We start from the raw sequence: 14654 nt of genomic DNA on the forward strand, positions 1-14654 counted from the left end.
CTCCCCAAGGCACTGCCACCCCCCTGTCACTGTCCCCAGGGCACTGCCACCCTCCCTGGACACTGTCACCCCCCTGTTACTTTCCCCAGGGCACTGTCCCCCCCTGTCACTGTCTCCAGGGTGCTGCAACCCCACTGTCACCTGGGCACTGCCATCCCCGGCACCGCCTCCACTGGCATGGCCACCTCCCCTGCACACTGCCACCCCCCTGTCACTGTCACCTGGGCACTGCCACCCTCCCCATCACTGTCCCCAGGGCACTGCCCACCCTGTCACTGTCCCCAGGGCACTGCCACCCTCCCCGGTGACACCCCCTCCCTCCCGTGTCCCCAACCGTGGTGCCCAGGCTACTTCGGTGACGGCTGCGTCAGCGCTTGTGCCCTCAACCCCTGCCAGCCCCCGGCCACGTGTGCCCGCAAGCCGGGCTCGGCGCACGGTTACACGTGCGAGTGTCCCCAGGGCCACTTCGGTCCCTACTGTGAGCACAAGTGAGTGGCAGCGAGGGACGGGCACGCGCGAGTGCGACGGGCGCCCGTCCGGGCGCCCGTCGCACTCGCGCGTGCCCGTCCCTCTTGCTGGGCTGAGGGTGGGCGTTTGAGGGGCAGGGTGGGTGTGCAAGGGGCAGAGTGGGCACGGGAGGGGCACAGTGGGAGTGCAAGGGGCATGGTGGGTGTGCAAGGGGCATAGTGGGTGTGCAAGAACCATAGCGGGCGTGCAAGGGGCAGGGTGGGTGTGCAAGAGCCGTAGAAGCTTTGCAAGGGGCAGGGTGGGCAGGAGGGGCATGGTGGGTGTGCAAGGGGCATGGAGGTTGTTCAAGAACCATAGCGGGTGTGCAAGGGGCATGGTGGGCACGGGAGGGGCATGGTGGGCGTGCAAGGGGCATGGGGGGTGTGCAAGAGCCATAGTGAGTGTGCAAGGGGCAGGGTGGGCACGGGAGGGGCATGGTGGGTGTGCAAGGGGCATGGGGGGCGTGTAAGAGCCATAGTGGGCGTGCAAGGGGCAGGGCGGGTGTGCAAGGGGCATAGTGGGTGTGCAAGAGCCATAGCAGCTGTGCACCCCACTGTCACCTGGGCACGAGGGCCACGGTGGGTGTGCAAGGGGCATGGAGGTGGTTCAAGAACCATAGCGGGTGTGCAAGGGGCAGGGTGGGCACGGGAGGGGCATGGTGGGTGTGCAAGGGGCATGGAGGTTGTTCAAGAACCATAGTGGGTGTGCAAAGGGCATGGTGGGCACGGGAGGGGCATGGTGGGCGTGCAAGGGGCATGGGGGGCGTGTAAGAGCCATAGTGGGTGTGCAAGGGGCAGGGTGGGCAGGAGGGGCATGGTGTTTGTGCAAGGGGCATGGTGGGCGTGCAAGGGGAATGGAGGGCATGCAAGAGCCATAGTGGGTGTGCAAGAGTCATAGCAGCTGTGCAAGGGGCAGGGTGGGCACGGGAGGGGCACGGTGGGTGTGCAAGGGGCACGGTGGCTGCCCAAGGGATGTGGTGGGTGCAGGGGCACGGTGCCCGTGCCGGAGCCGCGGTGGTGACCGGGTGGGCGAGGGCCAGGCAGCGTGGCCGTGCCGTGTCACACCATGCCACACTGTGCCGTGTGCCACGCTGTGCCGTGCCGTGTCACACTGCCACACCGTGCTGTGTGCCACGCTGTGCCGTGCCGTGTCACACCGTGCCACGCCGTGCCGTGTGCCATGCTGTGCCATGCCATGTCACACTGCCACGCCGTGCTGTGTGCTGTGCCGTGTCACACCGTGCCACGCCGTGCTGTGTGCCACGCTGTGCCGTGCCATGTCACACTGCCACGCCGTGCTGTGTGCTGTGCCGTGTCACACCGTGCCACGCCATGCCGTGTGCCACGCTGTGCCGTGCCATGTCACACTGCCACGCCGTGCTGTGTGCTGTGCCGTGTCACACCGTGCCACGCCGTGCCGTGTGCCACGCTGTGCCGTGCCGTGTCACACCGTGCCACGCCGTGCCGTGTGCCCGCGCAGGGAGGCCCAGCCATGCCCCCGGGGCTGGTGGGGCCACCCCACCTGCGGCCCCTGCAGCTGCGACGTCACCAAGGGCTTCGACCCCGACTGCAACAAGACGACGGGCGAGTGTCGCTGCAAGGTCAGACCCCGCGCCCGTCCCCGCGCCCGTCCCCGTGCCCGCGGTGACCCCGGGGGACCGGGACCCCCCCCCAAACCGTGCCCACCCCCCCCAGGAGAACCACTACCGCCCGGCGGGCAGCGACTCGTGCCTGCTCTGCGACTGCTACCCGACGGGCGCCGTGTCGCGACGCTGCGACGGTGCCAGCGGGCAGTGTCCCTGCAAGGCCGGCGTCATCGGCCGCCGCTGCGACCGCTGCGACAACCCCTTCGCCGAGGTGACGGCCAGCGGCTGCGAAGGTGGGCGGCGGGACGGGGGCCAGCGTCGCCTGGCGGCTGTCACCTCGGGTCACCCTGGGTGGCAGGGAGCAGGTGGCAGCATCACCTTGCTGCTGTCACCTCGGGTCACCATGGGTGGTGGGGAGCGGGTGCCAGTGTCGCCTTGCTGTCATCACCTCAGGTCACCCTGGGCGGTGGGGACCGGGTGGCAGGGTCACCTTGCTGCTGTCACCTCAGGTCACCCTGGGCGGTGGGGACCGGGTGGCAGGGTCACCTTGCTGCTGTCACCTCAGGTCACCCTGGGTGGCAGGGACAGGGTGCCAGTGTTGCGTGGCTGCTGTCACCTCAGGTCACCCTGGGCAGTGGGGACCGGGTGGCAGGGTCACCTTGCTGCTGTCACCTCAGGTCACCCTGGGTGGCAGGGACAGGGTGCCAGTGTTGCGTGGCTGCTGTCACCTCAGGTCACCCTGGGCAGTGGGGACCAGGTGGCAGGGTCACCTTGCTGCTGTCACCTTGGGTCACCCTGGGTGGCAGGGATCGGATGGAAGCGTCGCCTTTCTACTGTCACCTCGGGTCACCATGGGTGGCAGGGAGCAGGTGCCAGTGCCATCACCCCGCCGTGACGCCCCGCTTTGCCCCGCAGTGAACTACGACAGCTGTCCCCGCGCCATCGAGGCCAGCATTTGGTGGCCCCGCACCCGCTTCGGGTTGCCCGCCGCGGCCCCCTGCCCCAAGGGATCCGTCGGTAGGTGGGGGGGGGGGTGGGGACACAGCGGGTGGCACCGAGGTGGCACCACTGAGGTGGGGGGGACCCGACACCGTGGTGGCACTGCCGAGACGGGGACAGGGGTGGTGACACTGGTGGCACTGCTGGGACTGGGCGGGGGGGTGATGCGGTGGTGGCACTGCTGGGATGGGGTGGGGGGGTGACACCATGGTGGCACCATTGGGATGGGGTCAGGGAGGTGACGCTGTGGTGACCACTGAGATGGGGACACACACACAGGCACCGTGGTGGCACTGCTGAGATGAGGAGGGCCACACCGTGGTGGCACTGCTGGGACAGGGCAGGGGGTGATGCGGTGGTGGCACTACTGGGATGGAGCTGGAGTGAGGTGACACTGTGGTGGCATCGCTGGGATGGGGCTGAGAGGGGGTGACACCACGGTGGCATTGCTGGATGGAGCTGGGGTGGGGTGATGCCATGGTGTCACCGCTGGCATGGTACAGGGAGGTGACACCAGGGTGGCACCGCTGGGCTGGGGCTGGGGGGTGACATGGTGGTGTCATGTCTGAGACGGTACAGGGAGGTGACACCAGGGTGGCACTGCTTTGATGGGGCTGGGTGGTGACACGGTGATGGCACAGTGGGGTCGGGTCTGTGGGGTGACGCTGTGGTGTCACCACTGGGATGGTACAGGGAGGTGACACCAGGGTGTCACAGCTGGGCCAGGACTGGGGGTGATGCGGTGGTGGCACAATGGGGTCAGGTCTGTGGGGCGATGCCACAGTGGCACTGCTGGCACGGAGCAGCGCCAGGGTGAGCTGGCGGTGTCACCGCTGGGCTGGGGCAGGGGTGGTGACACGGTGGTGACAGAGTGGGGATGGAGCTGTGGGGTGATGCTGCGGTGTCACCGCTGGGATGGCACAGGGAGGTGACACGGTGGTGGCACAGTGGGGTTGGGGCTGTGGGGCGATGCTGCGGTGTCACCGCTGGGATGGCACAGGGAGGTGACACCACGGTGGCACTGCTGGGCTGGGTCTGTGGGGCGATGCCGCGGTGGCACTGCCAGCACGGAGCAGTGCCAGGGCGAGCTGGCGGTGTCACCGCTGTGCCGGGGAGGTGACACGGCGGCCGGGGAGGTGACACGGCGGCGTCCCCGCAGGCACCGCGCTCCGGCACTGCGACGAGCACAAGGGCTGGCTGCCCCCCAACCTCTTCAACTGCAGCTCGCTGGCCTTCGCCGCGCTCCGGGGCTGGGTGAGCCTCGGGCTAGGGGACCCCGGGGGACGGTGGCACCGCGGCGTCCCCGCTGACGCTGCCCTCCGTCAGGCCGAGCGGCTGGCGCGCAACGACTCTGCGCTGGACCCGGCGCAGTCGCGGCGCGTGGCCCTGCAGCTGCACGATGCCACCCGCCGCACGGCCGCCTACTTCGGCAGCGACCTGCGCCTGGCCTACCGGCTGGCCAGCACCCTGCTGCGCCACGAGAGCGCCCAGCGCGGCTTCCGCCTGGCCGCCACCCAGGACGTCCACTTCACCGAGGTGGGTGGCGGGCACGCTCGTGGCGGGCGGCGGGAGGATGGACACCAGGGTGATGGGCACCGTCATGGGGGGTGCAGGATGGACCCTGGGGTGATGGGCACCATCATGGGGAGGGTGCAGGAGGATGGACACCAGGGTGATGGGCACCATCATGGGGCTGTTGGTGTGGGAGGATGAACCCTGGGGTGATGGGCACCATCATGGGGAGGGTGCAGGAGGATGGACACCAGGGTGATGGGCACCATCATGGGAGGGGTGCAGGATGGATGCCAGGGTGATGGGCACCATCATGGGGGGGTCCAGGAGCATGGACACCAGGGTGATGGGCATCCGCATGGGAGGGGTGCAGGAGGATGGACACCAGGGTGATGGGCACCGTCATGGGGGGTGCAGGAGGATGGACACCAGGGTGATGGGCACCGTCATGGGAGGGGTGCAGGATGGACACCAGGGTGATGGGCACCATCATGGGGGGTGTTGGTGTGGGAGGATGAACCCTGGGGTGATGGGCACCATCATGGGAGGGGTGCAGGATGGATGGCAGGGTGATGGGCACTGCCATGGGGGGTGCAGGAGGATGAACACCAGGGTGATGGGCACCATCATGGGAGGGGTGCAGGATGGATGCCAGGGTGATAGGCACCATCATGGGGGGGTCCAGGAGCATGGACACCAGGGTGATGGGCATCCGCATGGGAGGGGTGCAGGATGGATGCCAGGGTGATGGGCACCATCATGGGGGGGTCCAGGAGCATGGACACCAGGGTGATGGGCATCCGCATGGGAGGGGTGCAGGAGGATGGACACCAGGGTGATGGGCACCGTCATGGGGGGTGCAGGAGGATGGACACCAGGGTGATGGGCACCGTCATGGGAGGGGTGCAGGATGGACACCAGGGTGATGGGCACCATCATGGGGGGTGTTGGTGTGGGAGGATGAACCCTGGGGTGATGGGCACCATCATGGGAGGGGTGCAGGATGGATGGCAGGGTGATGGGCACCGTCATGGGGGGTGCAGGAGGATGGACACCAGGGCGATGGGCATCCGCATGGGGGGTGCAGGAGGATGGACACCAGGGTGATGGGCATCCGCATGGGAGGGGTGCAGGAGAACGGATGGCAGGGTGATGGGCACCATCATGGGGGGGGTGCAGGGGGCTGGACACCAGGGTGATGGGCACCATCATGGGGGGTGCAGGAGGATGGACACCAGGGTGATGGGCACCATCATGGGGGTGTGCAGGAGAACGGATGGCAGGGTGATGGGCACCATCATGGGGGTGTTGGTGTGGGAGGATGGACCCTGGGGTGATGGGCACTGTCATGGGGAGGAGGTGCAGGAGGATGGACACCAGGGTGATGGGCACCATCATGGGAGGGGTGCAGGATGGATGCCAGGGTGATGGGCACCATCATGGGGGGTGTTGGTGTGGGAGGATGAACCCTGGGGTGATGGGCACCATCATGGGAGGGGTGCAGGAGGATGGACACCAGGGTGATGGGCATCCGCATGGGAGGGGTGCAGGAGAACGGATGGCAGGGTGATGGGCACCGTCATGGGGAGTGCAGAAGGATGGACACCAGGGTGATGGGCACACTCATGGGGAGGGTGCAGGAGAACGGATGGCAGGGTGATGGGCACCATCATGGGGGGGGTGTTGATGCAGGGGGCTGGGTGCCAGGGTGATGGACACCATCATGGGGGTGTTGGTGTGGGAGGATGGACCCTGGGGTGATGGGCACCCGCGTGGCAGGGGGTGCAGGGGGCTGGACACCAGGATGATGGGCAGCCTTTTGGAAGGTGCCAGGGTGCCCCCTCCATGCCGTGAGCTGCAGGGGGGGGGCATAGGCTGGTGGAGGAGGCCTGACGCCAGGGTGGTGGGCACCCTCGCGGGTGGGTCGGTGCAGGAGGCTGGGTGCCGGGCGCCCGGCGGAGCTGCCCACACCCGCGGGTGCCGGCAGAACCTGCTGCGGGTGGGCAGTGCCCTGCTGGACGCCAGCAACAAGCGGCACTGGGAGCTGATCCAGCAGACGGAGGGGGGCACGGCCTGGCTGCTGAAGCACTTCGAGGACTACGCCAGCGCCCTGGCGCAGAGCATGCCCCAGACCTACCTCAGCCCCTTCACCATCGTCACCCCCAACATCGGTGAGCGGGGACCCGGGGACGCTGCCCGGGGGCGTGGCTGTGCCTGGGGACACGTGTGTCCAGGGGTCATGCATGTAGCCAAGGACGTGTGCTGGGGATGTGGGCGTGTGTGTGCCTGTGGGACATGCACGTGCCCAGGGACGTGCATGTCACCAAGAACATGTGTGTGCCTGGGGACATGTGTGTGCCCCAAGGACATGTATGCACTTCGAACACGGGTGTACATGCGCCTGGGGACTTACCTGTGGCCAGGGACGTGCATGTCACCAAGAACATGTGTGTGCCTGGGGACATGTGTGTGCTTGGAACATGGGCGTGCATGCGCCTGGGGACTTACCTGTGGCTGGGGACATGCATGTCGCCAAGAACATGTGTGTGCCTAAGGACACATGTATCCAGGGGTCATGCGTGTAGCCAAGGACATGTGTGTGCTGGGGACGTGGGCATGTGTGTGCCTAGGGACATGTGTGTGCCCCGAGGACACGTGTGTGCTTGGCACATGGGTGTGCATGTGTCTGGGGACATACCTGTGGCCAGGGACATGCATGTCACCAAGAACATGCATGTGCCCAAGCACACGTGTGCCCCTGGGAATGTGGGCATGTGTGTGCCCAGGGTCGTGGGTCCCTGTGTGCTGAGGGACGTGGACGTGTGTCAGGGGACACATGTGTGACCAGGGACACGCGTGTGACAAGGCTTGTGGGGGCGTGTGTGGCCAGGGGACGTGTGTGTGCTGGGGGACGCGGGTCCGCGGGCGCCTGGGGACGTGAGCATGTGTGTGCCCGGGGACATGCGTGTGCCTGGTGACACGGGCATGAGTACCGTGCCCCCCACTACGTGTGCCCAGGGGGCACCTACCCGGGGACTGGCACCACGGGGACGGGGGCCGCGGGCGCGTGGGGTGCCGGCCCCCCGTGACGCGGGTGCCGCAGTGGTGTCGGTGGTGCGGCTGGACAAGGGCAGCTTCGCGGGCGCCCGGCTGCCGCGCTACGAGGCGCTGCGGGGGGAGAAGCCCCCCGACCTGGAGACCACCGTCATCCTGCCCGACAGCGTCTTCCGGGCCCCCGAGGGCCGGCGTGAGTCCGGGGGATGGGGGGGGTTGCGAGGTTGGGGGGACCCCAGCACATCCGGGGGCTGGCGGGGTTGGGGACCCTGGGATGGGGATGCCGGGGTTGGGGGTACCCCCATTTGGCCATGGGGCTGGTGTGACTGGAGACCCCAGCATGGGGCTGGCAGGGTTGGGGACCCCGTTGCGTCCATGGGGCTGGCGGGGTTGGAGAGACCCCTGTTTGGCCATGGGGCTGGCAGGGTTGGGGACCCTGGCATGGGGCTGGCAGAGTTGGGGGGACCCCCGTTTGGCCTTGGGGCTGTTGTGACTGGGGACCCTGGCATGGGACTGGCGGGGTTGGGGACCCCGGGATGGGGCTGGCGGGGTCGGGAGGACCCTGGTGCGGCCGTGGGACTGGCACAGATGTGGGGCTGGCAGGGTTGGGGACCCCAGAATGGGACTGGCAAGGATGGGGGGGCCCAGCGTGGCCATGGGGCTGGGAGGGCTGGGGACCCTGGCATGAGGCTGGCAGAGCTGGGGACCCCAATGTGGCAGGGGGGCTGGCAGAGTTTGGGGGACCCCAATGTGGCAGGGGGGCTGGCAGAGTTGGGGGGACCCCCGTTTGGCCATGGGGCTGGTGTGACTGGGGACCCTGGCATGGGACTGGCGGGGTTGGGCACCCCGGGATGGGGCTGGCAGTGTTGGGGACCCTGGCATGGGGCTGGCAGGGTCGGGGGGACCCTGGTATGGCCATGGGGCTGGCACAGCCGTGGGTCTGGCAGGGTTGGGGGTCCCAGTGTGGCAGTGGGGCTGGCAGGGTGGGGTATGGCCGTGGGGCTGGCAGGGTTGGGGACCCCAGGACAGGGCTGGCAGGGCTGGGGACCCTGGCACAGCGTGGGGCTGGCAGAGCATCGTGCCAGCCCCCTGCCCACCCACCCCAGACCCCTCCGCCGGGCACGGGCAGCCAGCACAGGGCACGGGAGGGCAGGAGGAGGAGGAGGAGGATGAAGAGGCCGTGGAGGAGGATGAGGAGGAGGATGAAGAGGTGACCCTGGTGACCCGGCAGAAACGCCACCCGAGCCCGGGCGAGGGCCAGGCCATCGCCAGCGTCATCATCTACCGCACGCTGGCCGGGCTCCTGCCCCAGCACTACGACAGCGACAAGCGCAGCCTCAGGTGCCCGCGGGGCCGGGGGGCACGGGGGGCACGGGGGGGGGCCAGGGGTGGGGGCACAGCCGTGGTGCCCGTTGGGTACCCAAGGAGGGGGACGTGGGGCTGGGGGTACTCGTGGGGTGCCCAAGGAGGGGGACGTGGGGCTGGGGAGGGTGCCCGTGGGGTGCCCAGGGGTGGGGCACAGGGGGCTGGGGGTGCCCAGGGGGGGCCAGGGGTGGGGGCACAGCCGTGGTGCCCGTTGGGTACCCAAGGAGGGGGATGTGGGGCTGGGGGGTGCCTGTGGGCTGCCCGAGGAGGGGATGCAGGGGTCAGGGGGTGCCCATGGGGTGCCCAAGGAGGGGGACACAGGTCTGGGTGGTGCCGGTGGGGTGCCCAGGGATGGGGTGCAGGGGGCTGGGGGTGCCCATGGGGTGCCCAAGGAGGGGGACATGGGTCTGGGAGGTGCTCGTGGGGTGCGCAAGGGTGGGGTGCAGGGGGCTGGAGTACCTGAGGGGTGCCCAGGGATGGGGCACAGAGGGCTGGGGGTGCCCATGGGGTGCCCAAGGAGGGGGACATGGGTCTGGGAGGTGCTCTTGGGGTGCGCAAGGGTGGGGTGCAGGGGGCTGGAGTACCTGAGGGGTGCCCAGGGATGGGGCACAGAGGGCTGGGGTTGCCCATGGGGTGCCCCAAGGGTGGGGTCCAGGGGGCTGGGGGTGCCCAGAGATGAGGCACAGGGGGCTGGGGGTGCCCAAGAGTTGGGTGCAGGGGGCTGGGGGTACCTGGAGGGTGCCCAGGGATGGGGCACAGGGAGCTGGGGGTGCCCAGGGTGGGCCAAGGAGGGGACGCAGGTGGCTGGGGATGCCCGTGAGTGGCGGGGTGCCTGTGCCCGGGCGGGGGCCCTGAGCCCGGTGCCCCCCAGGGTGCCCAAGCGCCCCGTCATCAACACGCCGGTGGTGAGCATCAGCGTGCAGGCGGCGGGGGCGCGGGCGCCGCGGGCGCTGGCCAAGCCCCTCACCCTCCAGTTCCGGCTGCTGGAGACCCAGGAGCGCTCCAAGCCCGTCTGCGTCTTCTGGAACCACTCCCTGCTGTGAGCGGGGGACGGGGACACCCCGGGGGGACGGGGACGGGGACACCCCGGGGGGACAGGGGCACCCCGTGGGGACGGGGATGGGGACACCCCGGGGGGACGGGGACGGGGACACCCCAGGGGGACAGGGACACCCTGTGGAGACGGGGACGGGGACACCCCAGGGGGGACGGGGACACCCCGGGGGGACAGGGACGGGGACGGGGACACCCCGGGGGGACAGGGACGGGGACACCCCAGGGGGACAGGGACACCCCGGGGGGACAGGGGCACCCCGTGGGGATGGGGACGGGGACACCCCGGGGGGACAGGGACACCCTGTGGGGACGGGGACACCCCGGGAGGATGGGGGGACGGGGGGGGTGCGGGATCAGGGGGCACGTGGTGGGTGTCAGGGGGGAGACGACACCCTGGGGGTCACGGGTGGGTGGCCTGGGGACAGGGCCATGCCTGGCAGGCTTGTTGTGGTGGGTGACATGGGGACGGGGCTGTGGGGTGACATCCCTGGTGTCAGCATCGTGGGTGGGTGGCGTGGGGTGGCAGCCATCCCCAGTGCCATGGGTGGGTGGTGTGGGGACAGGGCCGTGCCCAGCAGGCTGGTCGTGGTGGGTGACAGGGGACGGGGCTGTAGGGTGGCATCCCTCGTACGGGTGTCATGAGTGGGTGGCGTGGGGACAGGGCCGTGAGGTGGCAGCCATCCCCAGTGTCACAATGGGTAGCAAGGGGTGGCAGCCATCCCTGGTGTCATGGGTGGGTGACGTGGGGACAGGGTTGTGCCTGGCAGGCTGGTCGTGGTGGATGGGGCTGTGGGGTGGCATCCCTGGTGTTGATGTCATGGGTGGGTGGCTTGGGGACGCAGCCATGGGGTGGCAGCTGTCCCTGGTGTCACGGTGGGTGACATGGGGTGGTACCCCTGGTGTCACGGGTGGATGCTCTGTGGTGGCAGCCATCCCCAGCATCATGGGTGGGTGGCTTGGGGACACAGCCGTGGGGTAGCAGCCATCCCTGGTGTCACGGGTGGGTGGCGTGGGGACAGGGCCGTGCCCGGCAGGCTGGTCATGGTGGGTGACTGGGGACAGGGCTGTGGTGTGGCATCCCTGGTGTTGGTGTCACGGGTGGGTGGCGTGGGGATGGGGCTGTGGTGTGGCATCCCTGGTGTTGGTGTCACGAGTGGGTGGCGTGGGGGGTGTCGGCGGGAGGGGCCGCGCGGTGCCGGGGCGTCGGGGCTGAGGGTGCCGGCGCAGGGCGGGCGGCGCGGGCGGCTGGTCGGCGCGCGGCTGCGAGGTCGTCTTCCGGAACCGGAGCCACGTCAGCTGCCAGTGCCACCACCTGACCAGCTTCGCCGTCCTCATGGACATCTCCCGCCGCGAGGTGGGACCCGGGGGCACGCGGGGGACACGGGGGACCCGGCGGGACACGGGGGGTCACAGGGGTCATGGGGGGACACGGGGGGCCTGGGGACAGTGTGCTGGTGTGGGGACATGGGAGGCCCAGGGTGGGGTTGGCAGGGGGACACAGGGGGACACGGGGGGCCTGGGGACAGTGTCCTGGTGTGGGGACATGGGGGGCCTGGGGTGGGGTTGGCAGGGGGACATGCGGGGGACGCGGCTGGGCAGAAGGTGCCACGTGGTGGGGCAGGGCTGTAAGGTGGCAGGGGCGGGGCTTGTGGTAAGGGGGAGGGGACAAGGAGGTGGGTGGGGCTTGTAGAAGGGGAGGGGTCAAGTGGGGTGGGGTCAGGGATGGAGGCGTGGGTGCCCATGGGGGCGGGGCCGAGCAAGGAGGGTGGGGCTCCAAGGAGGGGTGGGGCTGAGCAGGGTTCCAGTGGGGCGGGGCTAAACCAGGTGGGTGGGGTTCCAACAGGGCGGGGCTGAGCGGGGTGGGTGGGGCTGGGTGGGGTGGGCGGGGCTGAGAAAGGTGGGCGGTGCTCCAGTGGGGCGTGGCTATGCAGGATGGGTGGGGCTGAGCAGGGGTACCAGTGGGGCGGGGCTAAACCAGGTGCGTGGAGCTGAGCAGGGTGGGCGGGGCTGAGCGGGGTGGGCGGGGTTTCCCGCAGCCCTATGCCACGCGGGGTGGTTGTGGGGTTGTGGGCGGGGCTTCCCAGTAGCAGGGCCAGACACTGTGGGCGTGTGAGGAGGGGGCGTGGCTCCGGGGGTGGGAGGGGGCGTGGCCCCGAGGGGGCGTGGCTTCCGGGGGCGTGGCTCGGCCGGGGCGGGGTCCGACGGGTGCCACGCTGCCACAGAACGGGGAGATCCTGCCGCTGGCGGCGCTGACCTACGGCTCGCTGGGCGTGGGGCTGGCGGGGCTGCTGCTGGCCGTGCTGGCGCTGGGGGGGCTGCGGGGGCTGCGCTCCAACCGCCACAGCATCCGCCGCCACGCCGCCACCGCCCTCCTCCTCGCCCAGCTCGTCTTCCTCTCGGCATCAACCAGGCCGACCTGCCGGTGGGAGCCGGGGGGGCGGGGACAGCGCGGGGGGCGGGGCCGAAGGGGGCGGGGCTTGGCTGGGAGAGGATCACTGGGCTTGGTGTCTGTCCTGGTGGGTGGGGCTCCTGGGGGCGGGGCGACGAGGGGCGGGGCTAACCAGTGGGGAGAGCTGCGGTGGGCTGGGCCTAAGGGGATGGGGCCTTTCAAAGGGGGTGGGGCCTCTGGAAGAGGGTGGAGCCTTGCGGTGGGGTGGAGGGCTCACGGAGGGTGGGGCCTCTCAAAGGAGGTGGGGCTCCCCAAGGGGGTGGAGCTGAGTTTGGAGGTGAGGGGGTGGGGTTACAGTGAGGGGTGGGGCTTTCATGGGCGGGGCTGCAGAGGGGGCAGGGCGCAGGGGTTGAACACGTGTGGTTTGCGTGGGCGGGGCTCCTGTAGGCGGGGCTCCCGTGGGTGTGGTCTCAGGGGCGGAGCTCTATGAGTAGTGCCTGGGTGGGGCTGCTGTGGGCGGGGCTGCCGTGGGCGGGGCTGCCGTGGGGTGTGGCGGCAGGGGGCGGAGCTCTACGGGTAGTGCCTGGGGTGGGGCTGCTGTGGGTGGGGCTACCGGTGGGCGGGGCTCGGCGGGGCGTGGGCTCAGCGGGGCGGGGCAGTGACGTGCGGGGCGCAGCTGAGCGTGCCACGGTGGTGGCCATCCTGCTGCAGTTCCTCTACATGAGCGCGGTGGCTGGGCGCTTGCTGGAGGTGCTGCACCTCTACCGGCGCCGCAGCGAGCCCCGCCACGTCGACCGCGGGCCCATGCGCTTCTACCACGTCCTGGGCTGGGGGTTGCCCGCCTTCATCACTGGTGAGGACACGCCCACCGAGCCGGGCTCCGCCCTCTCACCCCGCCCCCTGCAGCACCCCCCCCCCGGCACCCACCTTCACCCTGGGTTGACTGCCCTCTGGGTGGCCACGCCCCCTGCTTGGTTTGGCCCCGCCCCCAAACCGCCTCCCACAATCAGCCCACTGCACTGTGGGATCTCATTTCCATGCGTAGCCCCGCCCCCAAATAGCGTAGCCCCGCTTCTGAGAGCACAGCCCCACCCCAGTGTCTGAGCCACGCCTCCAAAGGCATAGCCACACCCTCTCCCAGCATAGCCCGCCCCTGAACAGAGCCCCACCCCAACAGCATAGCCAAGCCCCCAAGAGCATAGCCCTGTCCCAGCATTTTATCCCCTCCCCCAAACCTTTAGCCCCACCCTCATCCACCATAGCCCCACCCCCTAGAGTATAGTTCTGTCCCATCCTCTTAGACCCGCCCCCAGGGCCCTCAATCTCTAGCCCCGCCCTCAGCACCCATCCTAGCCACCGACCCAAGCTGTTGGACACACCCTCAGGCCCTAGCCCCGCCCTTACCATCCTAGTCCCGCCCTTAACTGTTAGACACACCCCCAGGCCCTAGCCCCGCCCCAAGCTGTTAGACACACCCCCAAGCCATAGCCCCGCCCTCACCCAGAATAGCCCCGCCCCAAGCTGTTGGACACACCCCAAGTCCCTAGCCCCGCCCTCACTCATCCCAGCCCTGTCCCACCCCTGTGCCATTCCCCACCTGGCCCCGCCCTGGCCCCGCCCCTCCTGCCTTCGCCCCGCCCCCTGCAGCTCGGCCCCGCCCCTGAGCCGTGCCTGTGGGGGCAGGGCTGGCGGTGGGGCTGGACCCCGAGGGCTACGGGAACCCCGACTTCTGCTGGCTCTCCATCCACGACAGCCTGGTCTGGAGCCTGGCCGGGCCCATCGCCTGCGCCGTGGCCGTGCGTATGGGGCTGGGGGGCTGGGGGGGGCACCCCGGGGTGCCCACCCCCCCCGCTCACCCCACTGCACCCCCAGGCCAGCGTCTGCTTCCTCGTGCTGGCGGCCAGGGCCACCTGTACCACCCCCCAGGGCTTCGAGAAGAAGGGGACGGCGTGAGTCGCCTGGGCGGCGGGGGTCCCGGGGGGGGGACACGGGACACCCGTGGGGGGGGGGGGCACGGGGTGCTGGGGAACTCCTGGATGGTGGGGGGCACAGGGTGGAGGGGGCACCCGTGGGTGAGGGGGGCACAGGGTGCTGGGACACACATGGGGGGGGGGCATGGGGTGCTGCCTCGGGGGGGGGGGGGGGCACAGGGTGGGGGGGGCATGGCTGCTGGGGAACCTGTGGGTG

The 14654-nt window shown here is 69.8% G+C and overlaps 1 protein-coding gene across 1 annotated transcript in view; it reads left to right on the forward strand.

The window, feature by feature from the left end:
• The window catches only part of CELSR2 (cadherin EGF LAG seven-pass G-type receptor 2), a 33301-nt gene extending 18881 nt beyond the window's left edge, over positions 1-14420 (forward strand). The window contains 16 exon segments of the mRNA XM_075443096.1: positions 347-488; positions 1987-2107; positions 2202-2385; positions 3008-3109; positions 4251-4345; positions 4418-4627; positions 6591-6774; positions 7707-7850; positions 8764-8998; positions 9894-10061; positions 11306-11432; positions 12301-12469; positions 12472-12500; positions 13149-13320; positions 14151-14263; positions 14340-14420. Of these exon segments, the coding sequence (XP_075299211.1) occupies positions 347-488; positions 1987-2107; positions 2202-2385; positions 3008-3109; positions 4251-4345; positions 4418-4627; positions 6591-6774; positions 7707-7850; positions 8764-8998; positions 9894-10061; positions 11306-11432; positions 12301-12469; positions 12472-12500; positions 13149-13320; positions 14151-14263; positions 14340-14420 (2276 nt within the window).
• The last annotated feature ends 234 nt before the right edge of the window (positions 14421-14654 follow it).

This window comes from Opisthocomus hoazin, chromosome 25 (genome assembly GCF_030867145.1).
Source record: "Opisthocomus hoazin isolate bOpiHoa1 chromosome 25, bOpiHoa1.hap1, whole genome shotgun sequence".
NCBI lineage: Eukaryota > Metazoa > Chordata > Aves > Opisthocomiformes > Opisthocomidae > Opisthocomus > Opisthocomus hoazin.